The sequence below is a fragment of the Elephas maximus genome, chromosome 20 (genome assembly GCF_024166365.1).
Source record: "Elephas maximus indicus isolate mEleMax1 chromosome 20, mEleMax1 primary haplotype, whole genome shotgun sequence".
Taxonomy (NCBI): Eukaryota; Metazoa; Chordata; class Mammalia; order Proboscidea; family Elephantidae; genus Elephas; species Elephas maximus.
Genome location: NC_064838.1, coordinates 15,977,318 through 15,993,429, shown reverse-complemented (window position 1 = coordinate 15,993,429; position 16,112 = coordinate 15,977,318). Strand labels below are relative to the sequence as shown.

The 16,112-nt window shown below is 41.0% G+C and overlaps 1 protein-coding gene across 1 annotated transcript in view; it reads right to left on the bottom strand.

The window, feature by feature from the left end:
- Nucleotides 1-20: 20 nt before the first annotated feature.
- ARL6IP5 (ADP ribosylation factor like GTPase 6 interacting protein 5) overlaps nt 21-16,112 on the bottom strand; it is a 28,725-nt gene continuing 12,633 nt past the window's right edge. The window contains exons 2-3 of the mRNA XM_049862493.1: nt 4,437-4,654; nt 21-1,632 (exon numbers count right to left, since the gene is read on the bottom strand). Of these exons, the coding sequence (XP_049718450.1) occupies nt 1,460-1,632; nt 4,437-4,654 (391 nt within the window). The 3' untranslated portion in view covers nt 21-1,459. The remainder of the gene's footprint in view (nt 1,633-4,436; nt 4,655-16,112) is intronic.

Below are 16,112 nucleotides of genomic sequence, written 5' to 3'. Positions count from 1 at the left end.
TCTCACACACACAAAAAAAACACCTTTTGCTAAATTTTATTTTTCATATTTGGTAAGCGTACAGATTCTAGACCATGTCTGGGAAGTCATGGTGATAACAATGGGTAGAGATGAAGGCTGCAGGTTGGCTGAGAAATTAAAATGCAAGAAAAATTAGGAACAGCGAATGTTGTTGCTGCGTATTCTAGAACATACAGAGAGTTTCTTCAGCAAATACGGCTCCAATTGTCTGCACAACTCAGTGTTAGGGAAGCTTAAGTGTTTTCTACTTTTTCTACGAAGTCACTAAATTGGCAAGCAAAACATTTCCTCTGATCTATTTCTAATACTAGTTTTTTTTTTTTTATTTCTAATACATGGGAAGTAAAGAGAAGAAAGTAACGGAACATATAAATTCATGCTGTCTCAGCTCTAATGTCCATCTATAAAAGCATATGCTTATAACAATGCTACCTAAAATTTTTTATGAACTGCGCAAGCTGGTAATCATTCCCATTTTAATTCTTAAAAGTCTTTTTGCTCAGTCATCTAAAGATGCTTTTCAGTTTTCAAAAGATCCGCTATAACCGTCCTCTTTTTGTCCCTAAGGAATTAATACAACGCATTCATTTCCTTTTTTCTCAATGTTCCAGTTAAAGTCTAAACAATGAAAAAATAAAGGAACCATTATCTAAGACACCTTTTTTTTTCCATTATAACAATAAAAATGTGCAATATCAACAGGACTAAAGTTTTTTTTTTTTTAAATAATGTAGGTGACATAGCTGTAACCTTAAAGAAGGTGACACTAAGTTTGCAACACATACCTGCTGGTGAAAACAGTATTTCAAAAATTTACAAAAATTTGACAAAATATTCCCCTAAACAGCCATCTTTATATTTGTAAACAAGGTATAAACTGGTTTATCCGGTTTCCACTGCACGTCAAACAGGTGGCAAAGTGATAGAGATCGCCTTTGATTTTAAAAAGAATCACAATAAAAACTAAACTAATTTATACTCCACACATTACAAGCCTAGGAAATACTTCTTGGAGAGGGATGCTGGAGGGATGAGAAATAGGCTAACGCCTGACATCATCTACTTTATCCGCCTTTCATTTACTCACATTTCTGGCACTTGACAAATACTTTTTTCCTATAACAGCATTGTTGCTATACTAGTCACAATTCTTTTATTTTCTCTTATTCCCTTAAAGAAATAAGGGTGATCCATCTCCTATCAGTTTTCATAAACACCTATGAAACTTCAGACGAAATTGGGGGTGGTTTTCTTTCTGTGTCCTTGTCTCTGTCACATCAGAGATAGCAAGAGCTTGGCCTATATACGCATGCTGCCATAGGGAGTTGGGTGGTACGTGCACCTCCTATTTCAAATACACAAACAGAAAGTAGATCTGGACAAGGGCAAACTGGAACTGAATTTCTGCTGTGACCCTATCACCAGGCCAGCGACGCTTTTATTCCTTCACTTTACTGATATAGTCAGTGATTTTGTTCAAGTTTTCTTCCTGCTGCTCCAGAGCATCCAGGACAATGCCCATTGGGGTCTTCTTCAATCCTATCCCCTCCATTTTATTCTCCAGCTTGTTCTTGAGGTTCCGAAGTCTCAAAGACGCATGGATAAACATCACTGCAGGGAAACACGATATAGTTAGCACCAAAGCAACGGTTGTCTTTTTCCACATCAACATGCCACTCCCTCTCTTTCTACTTTTGCTAACGTGCCTCAGTTAGCTGTTGCCCAATCTGGTTCTTTAATTGATCCAGGCCTTCAAGTCGATCCTTGACTTAAACAAACTGGACTTGATTCAAAGCTCTTCATCGCGTCATAAAGCGTTCTTGGTATGTGAAGGAAATGGCGTGTCCAGCAGGAAGGACCATAATCTGGCAGCCACAGCTCTCTCCTTCACACAGATACTGGCGTTATTATCCTGCAGATGCTACTCAAATGCCCTAAAATTTAAAAGGAATCATTGTGATTCCAACCTACATAAAAACTGATTTATGCAAGGTTTTCCAGAAAGAAACTCTTGCTCAATTCAGGGGTTATCTGGATTTTGTTCCTCTCAGGAGGCCTGAGGAGACCTTGGGTGGTACAAACAGTTAATGCGCTCGACTGCTAACTGAAAGGCTTGAGGTTCAAGGCCACACAAATGTGCCTTGGAAGAAAGGCCTGGCAATCTACTTCTGAAAGTTCATAGCCATTGAAAACCCTATGAAGCACAGTTCGACTCTTACACACATGGGTCACCATGGGTCAGGGAATCAACTCGATGGCAACTGGTTTCAGGAGGCATGCAGGCAAAAGACCACTTACGATGTTCTTCCAAAGGGATAGTCTTCTAAAGTGTTGGATATAGATAAAAACATAAGAGTTTTGTAGAATTTACCCAGTCCGGTGTTTCCCCAATTTGCTTAAATCATTAAGAATTATCAGAGTTTGTTCACTAAAAAACAAATTCCCAGGCTCCTCTCCTGGGCCTCCTGAACCAGAACCTTAAAGGAATGGGCCTGGGAATCTGTACTTTAAATAGGAAACCCAGGTGGTCAACACTAGTGGTTTTCAAACTTCGATGTACATACAAATCGCCTGGAAAACCTATTACACAGGCAAATTCCTGGGCTCCACCACCCCACATTCAGGCTTTTAAGACTGAGGTAGGGCTCAAGAATGTACAATTTTAATAATCACTCTGGATGATTCTGATATAAATGATTTTGGACCCTAAATTGGAGAAACACTCATCTGCCTTCTGTCTGGTGCCCATCCATCCAAAACACTTGAGGAGCTTTCTAAAAGACAGGTTCTTTGGGTACCACTGTCGACCCACAGAATCAAGATCTCTAGAGCACGTGGCTGGAAAATTTATATTTTTAACAAGTGTCTTGCCTTGTAAACATTATGCTGAGTGAAGTCAGTCAGTCACAAAAGGGCAAATGCTGTGTGATCCCACCTATATGAAATATCTAGAAGAGGCAAAAGTATAGTCACCAAAGTTTATTAGCAACTACCAAAGGTGGAACGGAGGGCAAAAGGGGAGTCATCGCTTCAGGGGTACTGAGCTTCTGTTAAAGGGGATGGAAAAATCTGGAAACGGATAGTGTTGATAGCTGCACAACATGATGACTGTAACTGATGTCACTGAATTGGAAATGTAAAAAGTGTTGGAAAAAAAATCCTGGATACTTCACATCATCATCAAGGTTTGGGAATCACTGATGTTGTCTAGTTTCCTTATGTTATAGATGAGTAAACTACAGCCTACAGTGGATGACTGGTCCAAACCACATGGCTGGTTCCCAGGAAATTCAGGAATAGAAATCAGGACCTCTGACTCTCTACCTATGACATATCGCACTGCCCTGGCTCAGGCTCCAATGTAGAAAGGGACTAAAGTAAACAAGCTGTGTATTTAAACATGAAAGAATCACTGAAATACTAAACCCCTAGTACGTAAGGAAAACCGAAAGAATATTTCCAAAAGCCTGAATTTGCTGATTCAAATCTTTTGTCCAACAAGATACCGGAGTCATCTATAAATACTCTGGGCTTAATTTAACAAAACCCCACAGTAAGCTAATAATTTCATTAAATGAAATTAATGCACAAATGTACTGAAAAGTTAAAGGGATGTTCCTATCACTCAGTACACTAGAATTTCAGTCAGATATGTGCTGACCAGGCTAGAATTTTATCTGATCTCTGTTTCAGACTTCAGGTAAGTGTTTCAGGCCTCAGTAAACATTGCATGTAAAATTTAGAAAATATCTAGTTCTCATCACCAAAATCAGAGTACTTGGTATTTATATTCTGGGCTAACTAGTCCTATTAAAAAACCCGCTGCTGTCAGGTCGGTTCTGACTCACAGTGACCCTACAGGACACAGTAGAACTGCCCCATAGAGTTTCCAAGGAGCGCCTGGTGGATTTGAATGGCTGACCTTTTGGTTAGCAGCTGTGGCGCTTAACCACTACACCACCAGGGTTTCCAAATTACTCCTATAGACTTAGCAAGTTTCGACACTAATTATGATCTTCAGAGTAAATAGAGAGCAAATATTTTACTTCCAAATGACAAAATTTATTTCTGCGTCAGAAAAATAAGAATGGCACTTAAAAAGTTTCAGAACAATCTAGTATCAGTCAAATCCAGGGTTCAATCCAGGCTATGCCACTTTCCTGCTGTGGGGCCTTGGGATTTTTAATCTGTTGTGTTTACTGCCATGTCCCCATAAGAGTGCCTAGCTCAGAGCAGGTTCCTAACAAGTATTTCTGGAATTAATGAACTATTAGGTCTTGAGCTGTTGTTTCAGAAAATTCTGATAATTTTGCAGATATGTCAACAGACACAAGAAACAGGCGATGTAATTCCCATGGAAAAATTGCTCCCACATTTGATATGACAGAAGAAAAAGGAAAACTAGGTTCACTTACACAGCAGAGGAAAGGTGATGCCAAACACAAAGACCATGACTCCCCCAAACAGGGAGATGAGGAAATAGCTAGCCAACATGACCACCATAACAAACGCCGTGGGGTACTGCTTCTTCATCCGGCGCAGGATGTCCTTATTGTGGGCTGCCCACACAAACCCTGTGAACACCAACACCACCACAATTCCTCCAAGGATCATGTTGAAGGGGCTCAAGAACCTGGAATGTGGGAAAAAAGAGAAAGTAGGTCAGCAGTGGTCAGTAGCAGAAGCAGTAGGAGAAACGGGAGGAGGAAGAGGAATAAAAACAATTATTTTGTACTTACTAAGCCCTTTAGCTACATGGTTTCATTTAATCCTCATAGCCTTATGAGGCCCACCCAAACCCAATGCCGTCGAGTCAATTCTGTATGAGGCAGATACCTTTATTGCTCAAATGAAGCAGCAGACAGAGAGAGGTTAGAAGATGGCAGAACTAAGACTCCTACTCAGGCAGTTGGGCTCACAGCAAATTAGTCAATTCATCTCACTGGAGGCCACAGTTTTAAAAGACCCCGGATTCTCTGGAGGGGTTGTGTTTTTGTACATTGTGGGCTGTAGGACACATTAAACTCTATGGGGCAATTCTACTCTGTCCTATAAGGTCACTTTGAGTCGGAATCAACTCAACGGCAACAGGTTTGGTTTCGGTTTTGGGACATATTAGGCTGTATTTTCTTAGCTCTGAGGGGTTATTTAAATTCTCATAGAAGCCACTGTCACAGATGAACATAGAATAGAGGCTACACAATGGCCTCTCTGGGCCAGATCCAGTCTGCAGACACATTTTTGTTTGGTCTGTACAGTGTTTTTAAAACTTTTACTCAAACCCTAATGTTTAAAAAAAAAAAAAAGAAATTTAAAAACTTGGTATTTTTTTTTTAATTTGACATTATCTTTTTTTTTTATTGTGCTTTAGATGAAGATTTACAGAGTAAATTAGTTTCTCATTAAACAATACACATTGTTTTGTGACATTGGTTGCCAACCCCATAACATGTCAACGCTCTCACTTCTCAACCTTGGCTTCCCCATTATCAGCTTCCCTGTCCCCTCCTGCCTTCTTGTCATTGCTCCTGGGCTGGTGTGCCCATTTAGTCTCATTTTGTTTTATGGGCTCTGTCCAGGACCCGCTATTTTGATCCCTGTCAGAGCAGTCAGTAGTGGTAGCTGGGCACTCTCTAGTTGTGCTGGACTCAGTGTGGTGCAGGGCTTGGTAGTTGTGGTCCATTGGTCCTTTTGACTCATCTTTCTCTTGTGCCTTTGGTTTTCTTCATTCTCCTTTGCACCAGACAGGGTGCAACCAGTGGAGTACCTTAGATGGCAGCTCACAAGCTTTTAAGACCTCAGATACTACCCACCAAAGTAGGATGTAGAACATTTTCTTGACAAACTATGTTATGCCAATTGAGCTAGATGTCCCCTGGGGTTACAGTCCCCAGCCCTCAGCCCAGTAATGTGGTCCCTCAGGGAGTTTGGATGTATCTATAAAGCTTCCATGGCCTTGCCTTGGTCAAGTTGTGCTAACTTCCCCAGCATTGTATACTGTCTTACCCTTCCCCAAAGTTACCACTTATCTATTGTCTATTTAGTGAATTTTTTTTAGATACTGTCTTGAAAACAAGAAAATTAAATGACATTGGGCTTTCTCACATGTCAACGACTGGCTGGAGCCCCTGCCTCATTCAGGTAGAACAAATGCTCTCCATTTAGCCCCAGTCCCCACCACTCTCTACCGTATCCCTCTCAGAGGTCCAGAGCAAGCTGCCATTCATCATTTTTTTTTTTTCTAATTGTTGTCTTGCATCACTCTCTTTCACAACTGGCCTGGTCCATGGAGGCATTTGAGTTTATGATTCCTGGCACAGAGTCCATTGCAATTCTTTAAAAAGCCTAAAGTATCATTAGAAAATGGATTACTAATTCAGATTTCCAAGCACAGAGCCTCCAGGTTATTCTTACACGAGCCCAAGGTTTTTATTATTTTAATAGCAATTGCATTGTGGCTGAAAATGGAGGAGATGCCTTATGAAACAGAAATCTTTACTATTTCATAAGTGAGAATAATGGGCATTGCAGGCCCCACCCCAACTCCACCATGTGCACAAAACCCTTAACAATGTGTCTGGGGTCTGTCCTCAGATATCATGAGTTACTTTTTACTCTCAGGAAAGACTAAAGAGCAGTTTACTTGGGAAGGACGAACAGGGCCAATGGATTTCATCATGCTTTGAATATCACTGCACCTGATTTGAAAAGGAGGGGTGGGGGGACGCGGGGTAAGAGAAAGCGACATTAAAAGCTCACTTTCTCTGATTGAACAGAAGACACATTTATACTGCTATTTAGATTCACATTTAGGGTAACTAAGATTCTTCAAAAAAAAAAAAAAAATCCCTCTAAATTTTAACTTCCATTCTGAGTACTGAAAAACAAAGCTATTTTGAACAATTTTAAATTAGGAGATAAAAATTTTTCATACCTTAGTGGGTAAATGCAAGAGTTAAAATCAATGTCAAAATGCTCTGAAAAAAAATTTTAACGTTTCTATTAAAAATGCATAGAATTAAATAGTGCTAAGAGTAGTTTAGTGGAAACCCGGGTGGTATAGTGGTTAAGTGCTACAGCTGCTAACCAAAGGTCAGCAGTTCGAACCCACCAGGTGCTCCTTGCAAACTGTATGGGGCAGTTCTACTCTGTCCTATAGGATCACTATGAGTAGGAATCAAATCGATGGCAACAGGTTTGGTTTTTTTTTTCTTAAGAGTAGTAATACATAATTTCAAACTAAATCCTACAATAAGAAGTTGTTTATTTCACTGGTAAAAGGTATTAAAACTCTGCAAATGATTATCTCCTTCAAGCGAATAAATTTCCTCCATAGAGTATACTCTAGAAATAAGTAAAAATGCGAAGACTGAGTTGTAACAGTATTCATATTAGAGTTATATATGATTAAAAACTTTTAGAAACTATGTAAATGGCCAACAACTTACCAGACTATGGTATATACAGCTATTAAAAAAAAAAAAAAGTCGAAGTATGAATATATTGTTCTTAGGTGCCATCGAGTCAATTTTGACTCAGAGTGATCCCATGTGACAGAGTAGAACTGCCATATAGGGTTTTGTAGGCTGTAATCTTTATGGAAGCAGATCGCCAGGTCATTCTCCCATGGAGCTGCTGAGTGAGTTCAAACTGCCAACCTTTTGTTCAGTGGCCGAGCCCTAACCATTGTATCACCAGGTCTCCTTACTTAATAATACTGTAGGATATTAATACTGTAATATATGGAGTGGATAAAAGCAACTGTAAAACACTAATAGATTCTGTTAAGTGGACTTATATATGTTACATAGTTTGGAAGTAATTTTTATAACTAGTAGATTATTTTGTAGTCAAAAATAGAATGAACATGTATTAAAAACAAAAACAAAAAAAAACTATAAAAGCAACTGCTCCCTAACCCAATACCCAGCTTTGGCCCAGGCCAATTCTATAACCATATATCTTTACTTGTTATCACCTCTCCAATAACATTAATGGCAAATCAATTTCATACACCACAACAAAAGTTCCTTGCTTCTCCAAACCAAGCCTTGGCGGTCTGCTCATTCTCCAGATCCTCGGATAGTCAACCTACCCAAACCAAAAAACCAAACCAATTGCCGTTGAGTCAACTCCAACTCAAAGCGACCCTACAGGACAGAGTGGAATTTCCCCCATAGGATTTCCAAGGCCGTAATCTTTACGGAAGCAGACTATCACATCTTTCTCCCTTTCAGGGGCTGGTGGGCTTGAACCACTAACCTTTTGGTTAACAGCCAAACTCTTAACCACTGTGCCACCAGGGCTCCCATGTCAACCTACAGCCCCTGAACTTTCCCCAGCACCCCTCTGCACACGTTATCATGTGTGCCCTCCCTCTCTATCCCTCAGTTCTTTATTACGTGGGTCCATGTAGCTTCTCTGCATTTTTCTTTTTAAATTTTATCTGGATTATACCCTCCCTCCGGATTTAGCACCATATACTGTGCTCCCTCCGGATTTAGCACCACATAATGCCCTGTAGGGTCGCAAACGACTTGACGGCAGTGGGCAGTGGGGTTAATGCCCCAGAAATCCTAGAAACCCTGGTGGCAGAGTGGTTAAGTGCTATGGCTGCTAACCAAAAGGTCAGCAGTTCAAATCCACCAGGTGCTCCTTGGACACTCTATGGGGCAGTTCTACTCTGCCCTGGATGGCAACGGGTTTGGTTTTTTCGGTTTAATGCCCCAGAATTGGTCTGAGAAAGACAAGTATTTTCTTACAATTCCAGGGAGAGAGAGAATAGGACAGAGCAAAGGCAAAATTCTCTTTAGCAGGTGGTGGGGAGACTGAGTGGAGAGGACCAGAAACCCTCACAAATTAATAAATCTCATCCCGATCACCAAGAAGATTCTGGGAGAAATTGTACTAAGCGATCGCAGTAGTTATACCAGGCAGTGGGACCATGGTAGTTTCTCCTCATTTGCTTATTTCTATTGTCGTATTTTTTCAATGTCTGGTTATAACTTGAATAATAAAAATAGGTATTTTTAAATGAACAGCAAAATGGGGAAAAATACCAGAAAGAAAGAGACTCTCTTACAAAGCCTTTGATGTTGACCTATAACCCACCCAAATATTTCTGAGCTGTGAGGAAAAGCAAAGGTAAAATTAACGCAAAGAACTAGAATTGGGGGAGGGGTAGTAGTGGTTAAAGTTTAAGAAAACACCTTTGTGTAAGCTCTGCAAATAGGAGCTGGCTGGTTGGCAGCAAACATTAAAGATTTACTCAGTCCCTTCTAGAATACTTATTACAATAATAATACATGAAGTAGATAATAAATTCACATCTTTTTTTTTTTTTTAATAATTTTTAAAATTTTTCTCTGGGCAAATAAAGTAGACACTAGGTTGAATGTCTAAGTAAAGCCCAGGGCAAGGAACAATGACAGATCCAGGCCTGACTCTAAGCAATTCCAAATTTGCTTTTCACCTGCTCCTGCTGCTCATGTTCCAGGAAAGGGGACAGAGAGCAAGGAGTCCTATAGAACTGGTTTTAGCTTACAACACTCCCAGCTACCATTTATAATTAGAAAGGAACCAAGTTTCCCAGCTGGAAAAAATGCACAGAGTTACTCAGAGCAGAAATGATTTTCTTCTGTAGAATGCTTAATTATAGTTCCATTCTAAGAAATGGTAACACGCACACCAATGATCTGGCACTGGCTTGCCCTGGGAGCAAAATAAAGCACACACAACCTCCAGAGATTGATTTTATTTTCCAGGGAGTGCAGCAATTTTGGGAACCAGTTCTTTTCAGAGATGAGTAAAGCTTTTAATCAACAGTTGGACTGTTAGTCACACCAGTCACAGTAAACCCCAAGAACCTTTAGGACGAAACTTTCCATAAATATGCTACCCATCTGGTGTGTGGACAGTTGCCATTGGGCTCTGCTGGGTAGAGTTTCATTTACTGGTAGTCCACAAATAAGAGAGAGAGAGAACACACTAGATTTTCTGACCTGGGAGGAAATAGGACCTAGTTCTGAAAATCAAAAACATTAAATATACTTTTCTAATGTGAGATAAAAATACACACACACATCTACCTATCTATTCTAGCCTAATAAAGAAATCCTTTCCTATAATAGCTAAAAATTCTAGTGGAGTCATATATGCGTGTAAAAAAGATTTACACAGAATTTTTTTTTTAATTGTGCTTTAGGTGAAAGTTTATAGCTTAAATTAATTTCTTATACAAAAATTTATACACATGTTGTTCTGTGACACGAGTTACAATCCCCAAAATGTGACAGCACACTCCCCCTTTCCACCCTGGGTTCCCTGTGTCCGTTCAACCAGTTCCTGTCCCTTCCTGCCTTCTCATCCTGCCTCCAGACAGGAGCCGCCCATTTGGTCTCCTGTAACTGATTGAACTAAGAGCACACTCCTCGCATGGATTATTTTTTTGTTTTATAGTTCTGTCTAACCTTTGTCTGAAGAATGGGCTTCAGGAAGGGCTTTGGTTCTTGGGCCACAGGTTCTGTGGGGGGCAGGGGTGGTGTGTACATAGAACATTGAAGGAGAATCTTCAAAGATGAATCAGCTCAGCCCCATTATACAGATGAATAAAAATAAACTGAGGCCCAGAGAAGTGAAGAAACATATACAAAGCAATCCGGGGGGGTAAAGAGAGGAAAGGGTGCCCATGGATGTAATTGTGACAGCAATTCACAATATAACACATTCTGTACTGTTATTGGCTTCAGCGATTTTCCCCCCACCCTTTCAAAAGTAAGCCCATTCTTTCAGTTGACATGCACAATCAAGAATCATCCTGGGAAATCCCTCAGCATTCTCATTTCTCTCTGAAGAAAGGTGGCCATTAGTGAGTGGTGACATATGTTCAAAACTTGTCAGTGTGACTCAGCTAGCTATATCGACAGTTTCACCACACATCACTGCTGAAAGGAAAAAAGAAAAAAAAAAAAAAAAAAACCTTGGTCAATCATAGAATTTCGGCGCTAGGAGGGATCTTGAAAACCCACCTCATTTTGTTGTTGTTAGGTGCCATTGAGTCAGTTTTGACTCATAGCAACCCTATACACAACACAATGAAACACTGCCCAGTGTTGTGCCATCCTCATAATTGTTGTTTGAGCCCATTGTTGCAGCTACTGTGTCAATCAATTAGGGTCTTCATCTTTTTTGCTGACCTTCTACTTTACCAAGTACAATGTCCTTCTCCAGGGACTGGCCTCTCCTGATAATATGTTCAGAGTACGTGAGATGAAGGCTCGTCAGCCTTGCTTCTAACGAACATTCTGGCCGTGCTTCTTCCAACACAGATTTGTTTGTTCTTCTGACAGTCCGTGGTATATTCAATATTCTTTGCCAACACCATAATTCAAAGGCATCAATTCTTCTTCGGTCTTCCTTATGCACTCTCCAGCTTTTTCATGGGTCGTCAATTGCAGAGCAGGCAATAAAAGTTTATCAAAACAGGATCCTCAGATCAACTCAAGAGCACACTTGGTGACTCCCACCATGCTGTAATGTCAGTAAGAATGAAAGAGGCTGCAAGGTACTTCCTGAGCACTGAAAGCAGTTTTTCATTGAGTTTTGGTCTTCTAACCCAAAAGCTATTTTGGAAGCGTGGTTCCTGAGGAAGCCTGACTCACTAAAAGGGTGGGGGGGATAACTTGCTCGAAGAGGAACTCTCTAAATTGATGTTTGTCTGGGGTTCTTAAACAGTGAGAGGGATCATTACAAATATAAATCCACCCATTCATTTTCTTGTTTCTCATTGCTCTTAGAATAACGACAGAACTTTCCACACATTCTACAAGGCCCTGCAGGGTCTGGCCCCTGCCCACCTCTACACCAGGACCAATGCACACAGTTGTGTGGTATAGTTTGTATCCGAAACCAGGAGGCCTGGCTAAGGCAGTAAGTGGGGCATGAAAACCAGGCCACATTTCACTCGCCAAGTCTGCTCTTTGGCTCAGGCTGCATCTGCTAGGAGTAAGAGGTACTTTTAGTGGTTAGCAGAGTCCCTGGGTGGCGCAAACTGTTAAGTACTAGGCTGTTAACTGAAAGGTTAGAGGATAGAATCTACCCACACGTGCTTCGGAAGAAAGGCCTGGTGATCTACTTTCAAAAAAAAAAGCCAGCCACTAAAGACCCTGTGGAGCACAGTTCTGCCCTGACACACATGGGGTCATCATGAGTCAGTGTCGACTGGTCAGCAACAGGTCTTACTGGCTAGTGACTACCCCTGTGAGCCAGCAGCCCTGCCTGTCAGCTTTCTCCCGCCATCTGCTCCTGACTCGACACTCTGTCCACTCTGGGCTTCTAACAACCCCTAGAACTCACCCTGCCTCCGGCCATCATAGGGCTGTGCACAGGCTGTTCTCTCTACTCGATTCACTCTTTTCTCCTTCAAATCTCAGCTCCATCAGATTTCGCTCCGAGAAGCCCTGTCCACTCTCTCTGACTTGGTCACTGCACCATATACCTCTGCTTTATAGAACTTATCATAGGGCAATTTTATATTTACTTGAATGAGTTTTGGATGAATGTCTCTGTTCCCTACTACAGTGTAAGCTCCATGACGGCAGGTTCCACGACGTTTTATCCCCTGCACTTGGCACAGTGTCTGGTACACACCAACCAAACCAAACTCATTGCTGTCAAGTTGATTTCGGCTCATAGCAACTCTACAGGACAGAGTAGAACTGCCCCACAGGGTTTCCAAGGAGTAGCTGGTGGATTCGAACTGCTGATCTTTTGGTTAGCAGCTGAGCTCTTAACCACTGTGCTACCAGGGCTCCATCTGGTACATGTTGTTGTTGTTGTGTTAGGCGCCGTTGGGTCCGTTCTAAACACCTAATGACCCAATGTACAATAGAATGAAACACTGCCTGGTCCTGTGCCATCCTCACAATTGTTGTTACGCTTGAGTCCATTGTTTCAGCCACTGTGTCAATCCATCTTGTAGAGGATCTTCCTCTTTTTTGCTGACCCCTACTTTTTTTACTTTACCAAGCACAATGTCCTTCTCCAGGGATTGGTCCCTCCTGATAACATGTTCAAAGTATGCCATCCTTGCTTCTAAAAAGCAGTCTGGTATATAGGAGGTATTTGACAAATATTTGTTGAAAGAATGGAAAAAGGTAAGTAAGAATCTAGCACATTTTAGTGTTATTTAAATAAGCTCAGCACCACCTATGTTTGTCATACCGTGGTGGCTTGCGTGTTGTTATGATACGAGAAGCTATGCCACTGATATTTCAAGTATCAGCAGGCTCACTCATGGTAGACAGGTGTCAGTGTAGCTTCCAAACTAAAACAGACTAGGAACAAAGGCCTAGTGGTCTACTTTGGAAAATCAGCCAGTGAAAACCCTATGGATCACAGCACAATACTGTCTGATATGGTGCTGGAAGATGAGCCCCTAGGTTGGAAGGCACTCAAAATACACGGTGGCCACAAAAATGGACTTGAGCAGACCAACCATCGTGAAGATGGCACAGGACCAGGCAACGTTTTGTTCTGTTGTGCATGGGGTTGCCATGCAATAACTAACAACAAACAACCTCTACAACTTTCTATGGCGACATGTTAAGTGACTTGAGATTTATCTCGGACAAATCATTTATTCTCATTGTACACTAAATATTCCTGGAAAAATAGTCCCTGTCCTTGTTCCTTCACAGGGTTGTGTGAAAAGAACAAGTGAAAGAGCAAAAGTAGAAAAAAAAAATATCTAAATGGCTATGCAAATAGCAGGGATCATTATCACGGAGTGATCAAATGAGTGAAAGGGCAGTGTGGCCTGTTGGAAGGAGGAACATTTGTAATCTCTGTTGCTAGCCCAGGTGGAAGGTTTGGAAGGAGACTCAAGCCCCCGTAGACCTGTCCCCATAGGCCTTCTTCCTCTTTGATTCCTCACACAAGCCTAACAGTCTTCTGTGGTTAATTCGGCTTTCCAACACAGCTTCTATCCAGACCAGCACTACACCTAACTGTGAAGTGTAGATGTAGGCTTTGGACATTTTTTGAGATAACATGAATTTGTGTCTCCTGGACTTAATGATCACAGGGTAAATAAGACTAAAAGCAGTTAAGATGGGGAGACGATCTCCTTTGTCACAGAAAGGTTATAGTAGCCTAACCTTGAGATTTTCCTAACCGAATTAGGATAGCCCATAGTATTTATCACATACTTGCCATATCCTGAGTGTTTATTGTGTCCAGTGTTCTTGGCACCGCCAAGCTCAACACTCACATCCAAACTACCCCTCTCTTCATAGCAGTTACCAAGTTAAATGTATTCATAGTAAGACCTCATGAACTTCCATGTTCTTCTTTTGCATTTATCAAGCTAATCGTTTTTTGTTTGCTGCTTGTTTTATTTTTAATAAACAATGGGTTAGACCTGTGTTAGAAGCCACAAATCTTATACTTCCTACTGCGAGGTAGCGTCAAATAACAGTCCACATACAAGGCTCCGATGAAACTGCAACAAATACTTTTTTTTAACTTTTTATTATGGAAATTTGCAACACACACAGAAGTAGAATGACATAACAAACCCTCATGTACTCAGCATTGCCTTTAATAATTAAGAACCCTTGGTTAATCTCATAACAAATATTTTTTTTGGAGTTAAAGTGGGAAGATGATTTATTTGTTTACAAACTATTCTTCCTGAATGCTTTTAGTAGACTAGATATTTTAAACAGCTACTAAGAATTGTTGTCACATTGCCAAGCTGTGGCGATAAGACAGGGGTTGCACACATGCTAATGAGCCTGGTGACACATTAAACTTCCTTCCCGCAAGAAGTCTCTTAGTCTATTTACTTCACACTATCACCCTGGGAAACTCCTTGGAAACTATATGGGGCAGTTCTAATCTGTCCTATATGGCAGTGGCTATCACCCTGGGCGGCACAAACAGTTAAGTGCTGACTACTAGCCAGAAGGTTGGCAGTTCCAACCCAATCAGGGGTGCCTCGGAAGACAGGTCTGGAGATCTGTTTCTGAGAGGTCACAGCCTTGAAAACTTTATGGGTCAGTTCTACTCTGTCCTATAGGGTCGCTATGAGTCGATGGCAGTGGGTTTGGGTTTTGTTCCTCTGAGACAAGGAGGAGCTGCGCTGATGGGATATGAAGCAAATTAGTAGAAGCAGAAACAAAAGGTTGTTTTCTACTTCAAATGGGCTTTCGGCCTCACGTGTCTATTAGCCAATGCTCCACAGGTGGGGAGGGGATGGCCAGGAAATCTATCTACTTAAGGTAAATGCTTGCAGAACGGGGAAGCAACCTGTCAGTTTTGTCTAAGATCATGGGCATGAAATGGTTCCCTGAAATAAGAAGCCATATTCATTGCAAGAGACAGAGGAGGGTGTTGAAGGTAAGTATTCTGAAGCTGAGTGATAAAAGGTAGAATTAATTTGTCTAAAAGGAAAATAAGAAATGTCCTATATTGCTGTTCAATCTGGTAGTAAGTGGATAGGTCAAGATCATCTTTCAGAATTGGATTTCCTCTACGGAGCTCCCTGCCCCTAAGGTGACTGAGAACTTGCATCTTCTAAGAGAGGGGGCCAGGAATCCAAAATACGCTCAATTATTTGCACACATGCCTAGAAATGCTGTAATTTCTTAACTAGGGAAAGAGGGCAGAAACTACACACTAATGCTGAAAGTGGCAAGGAATATTAAAAAACAAAGTGGGGAAGGGCAAGAAGTCAGAAGAACAAGGTTACCTAACGGTGTCAAAAGATAAATTAACCAAGATAATTTAAGCACAAGGGAATTTAATTTAATCCTTATTTTAAATAAACCCATTGCCGTCGAGTCGATTCTGACTCATAGCAACCCTATGGGACAGAGGAGAATGCCCCATAGGGTTTCCAAGGAGCGCCTGGTAGATTCGAACTGCCAACCTTTTGGTTAACAGCCATAGCTCTTAACCACTATGCCATCCAATCCTTATTAGATGACAATTTTTTTAGATTAAAATATAGAGTGTCCTAGATATAATATTGCAGCATTATTCACAACAGCTAAAAGGTAGAAACAACCCACCATCAAGTGTTCATCAAC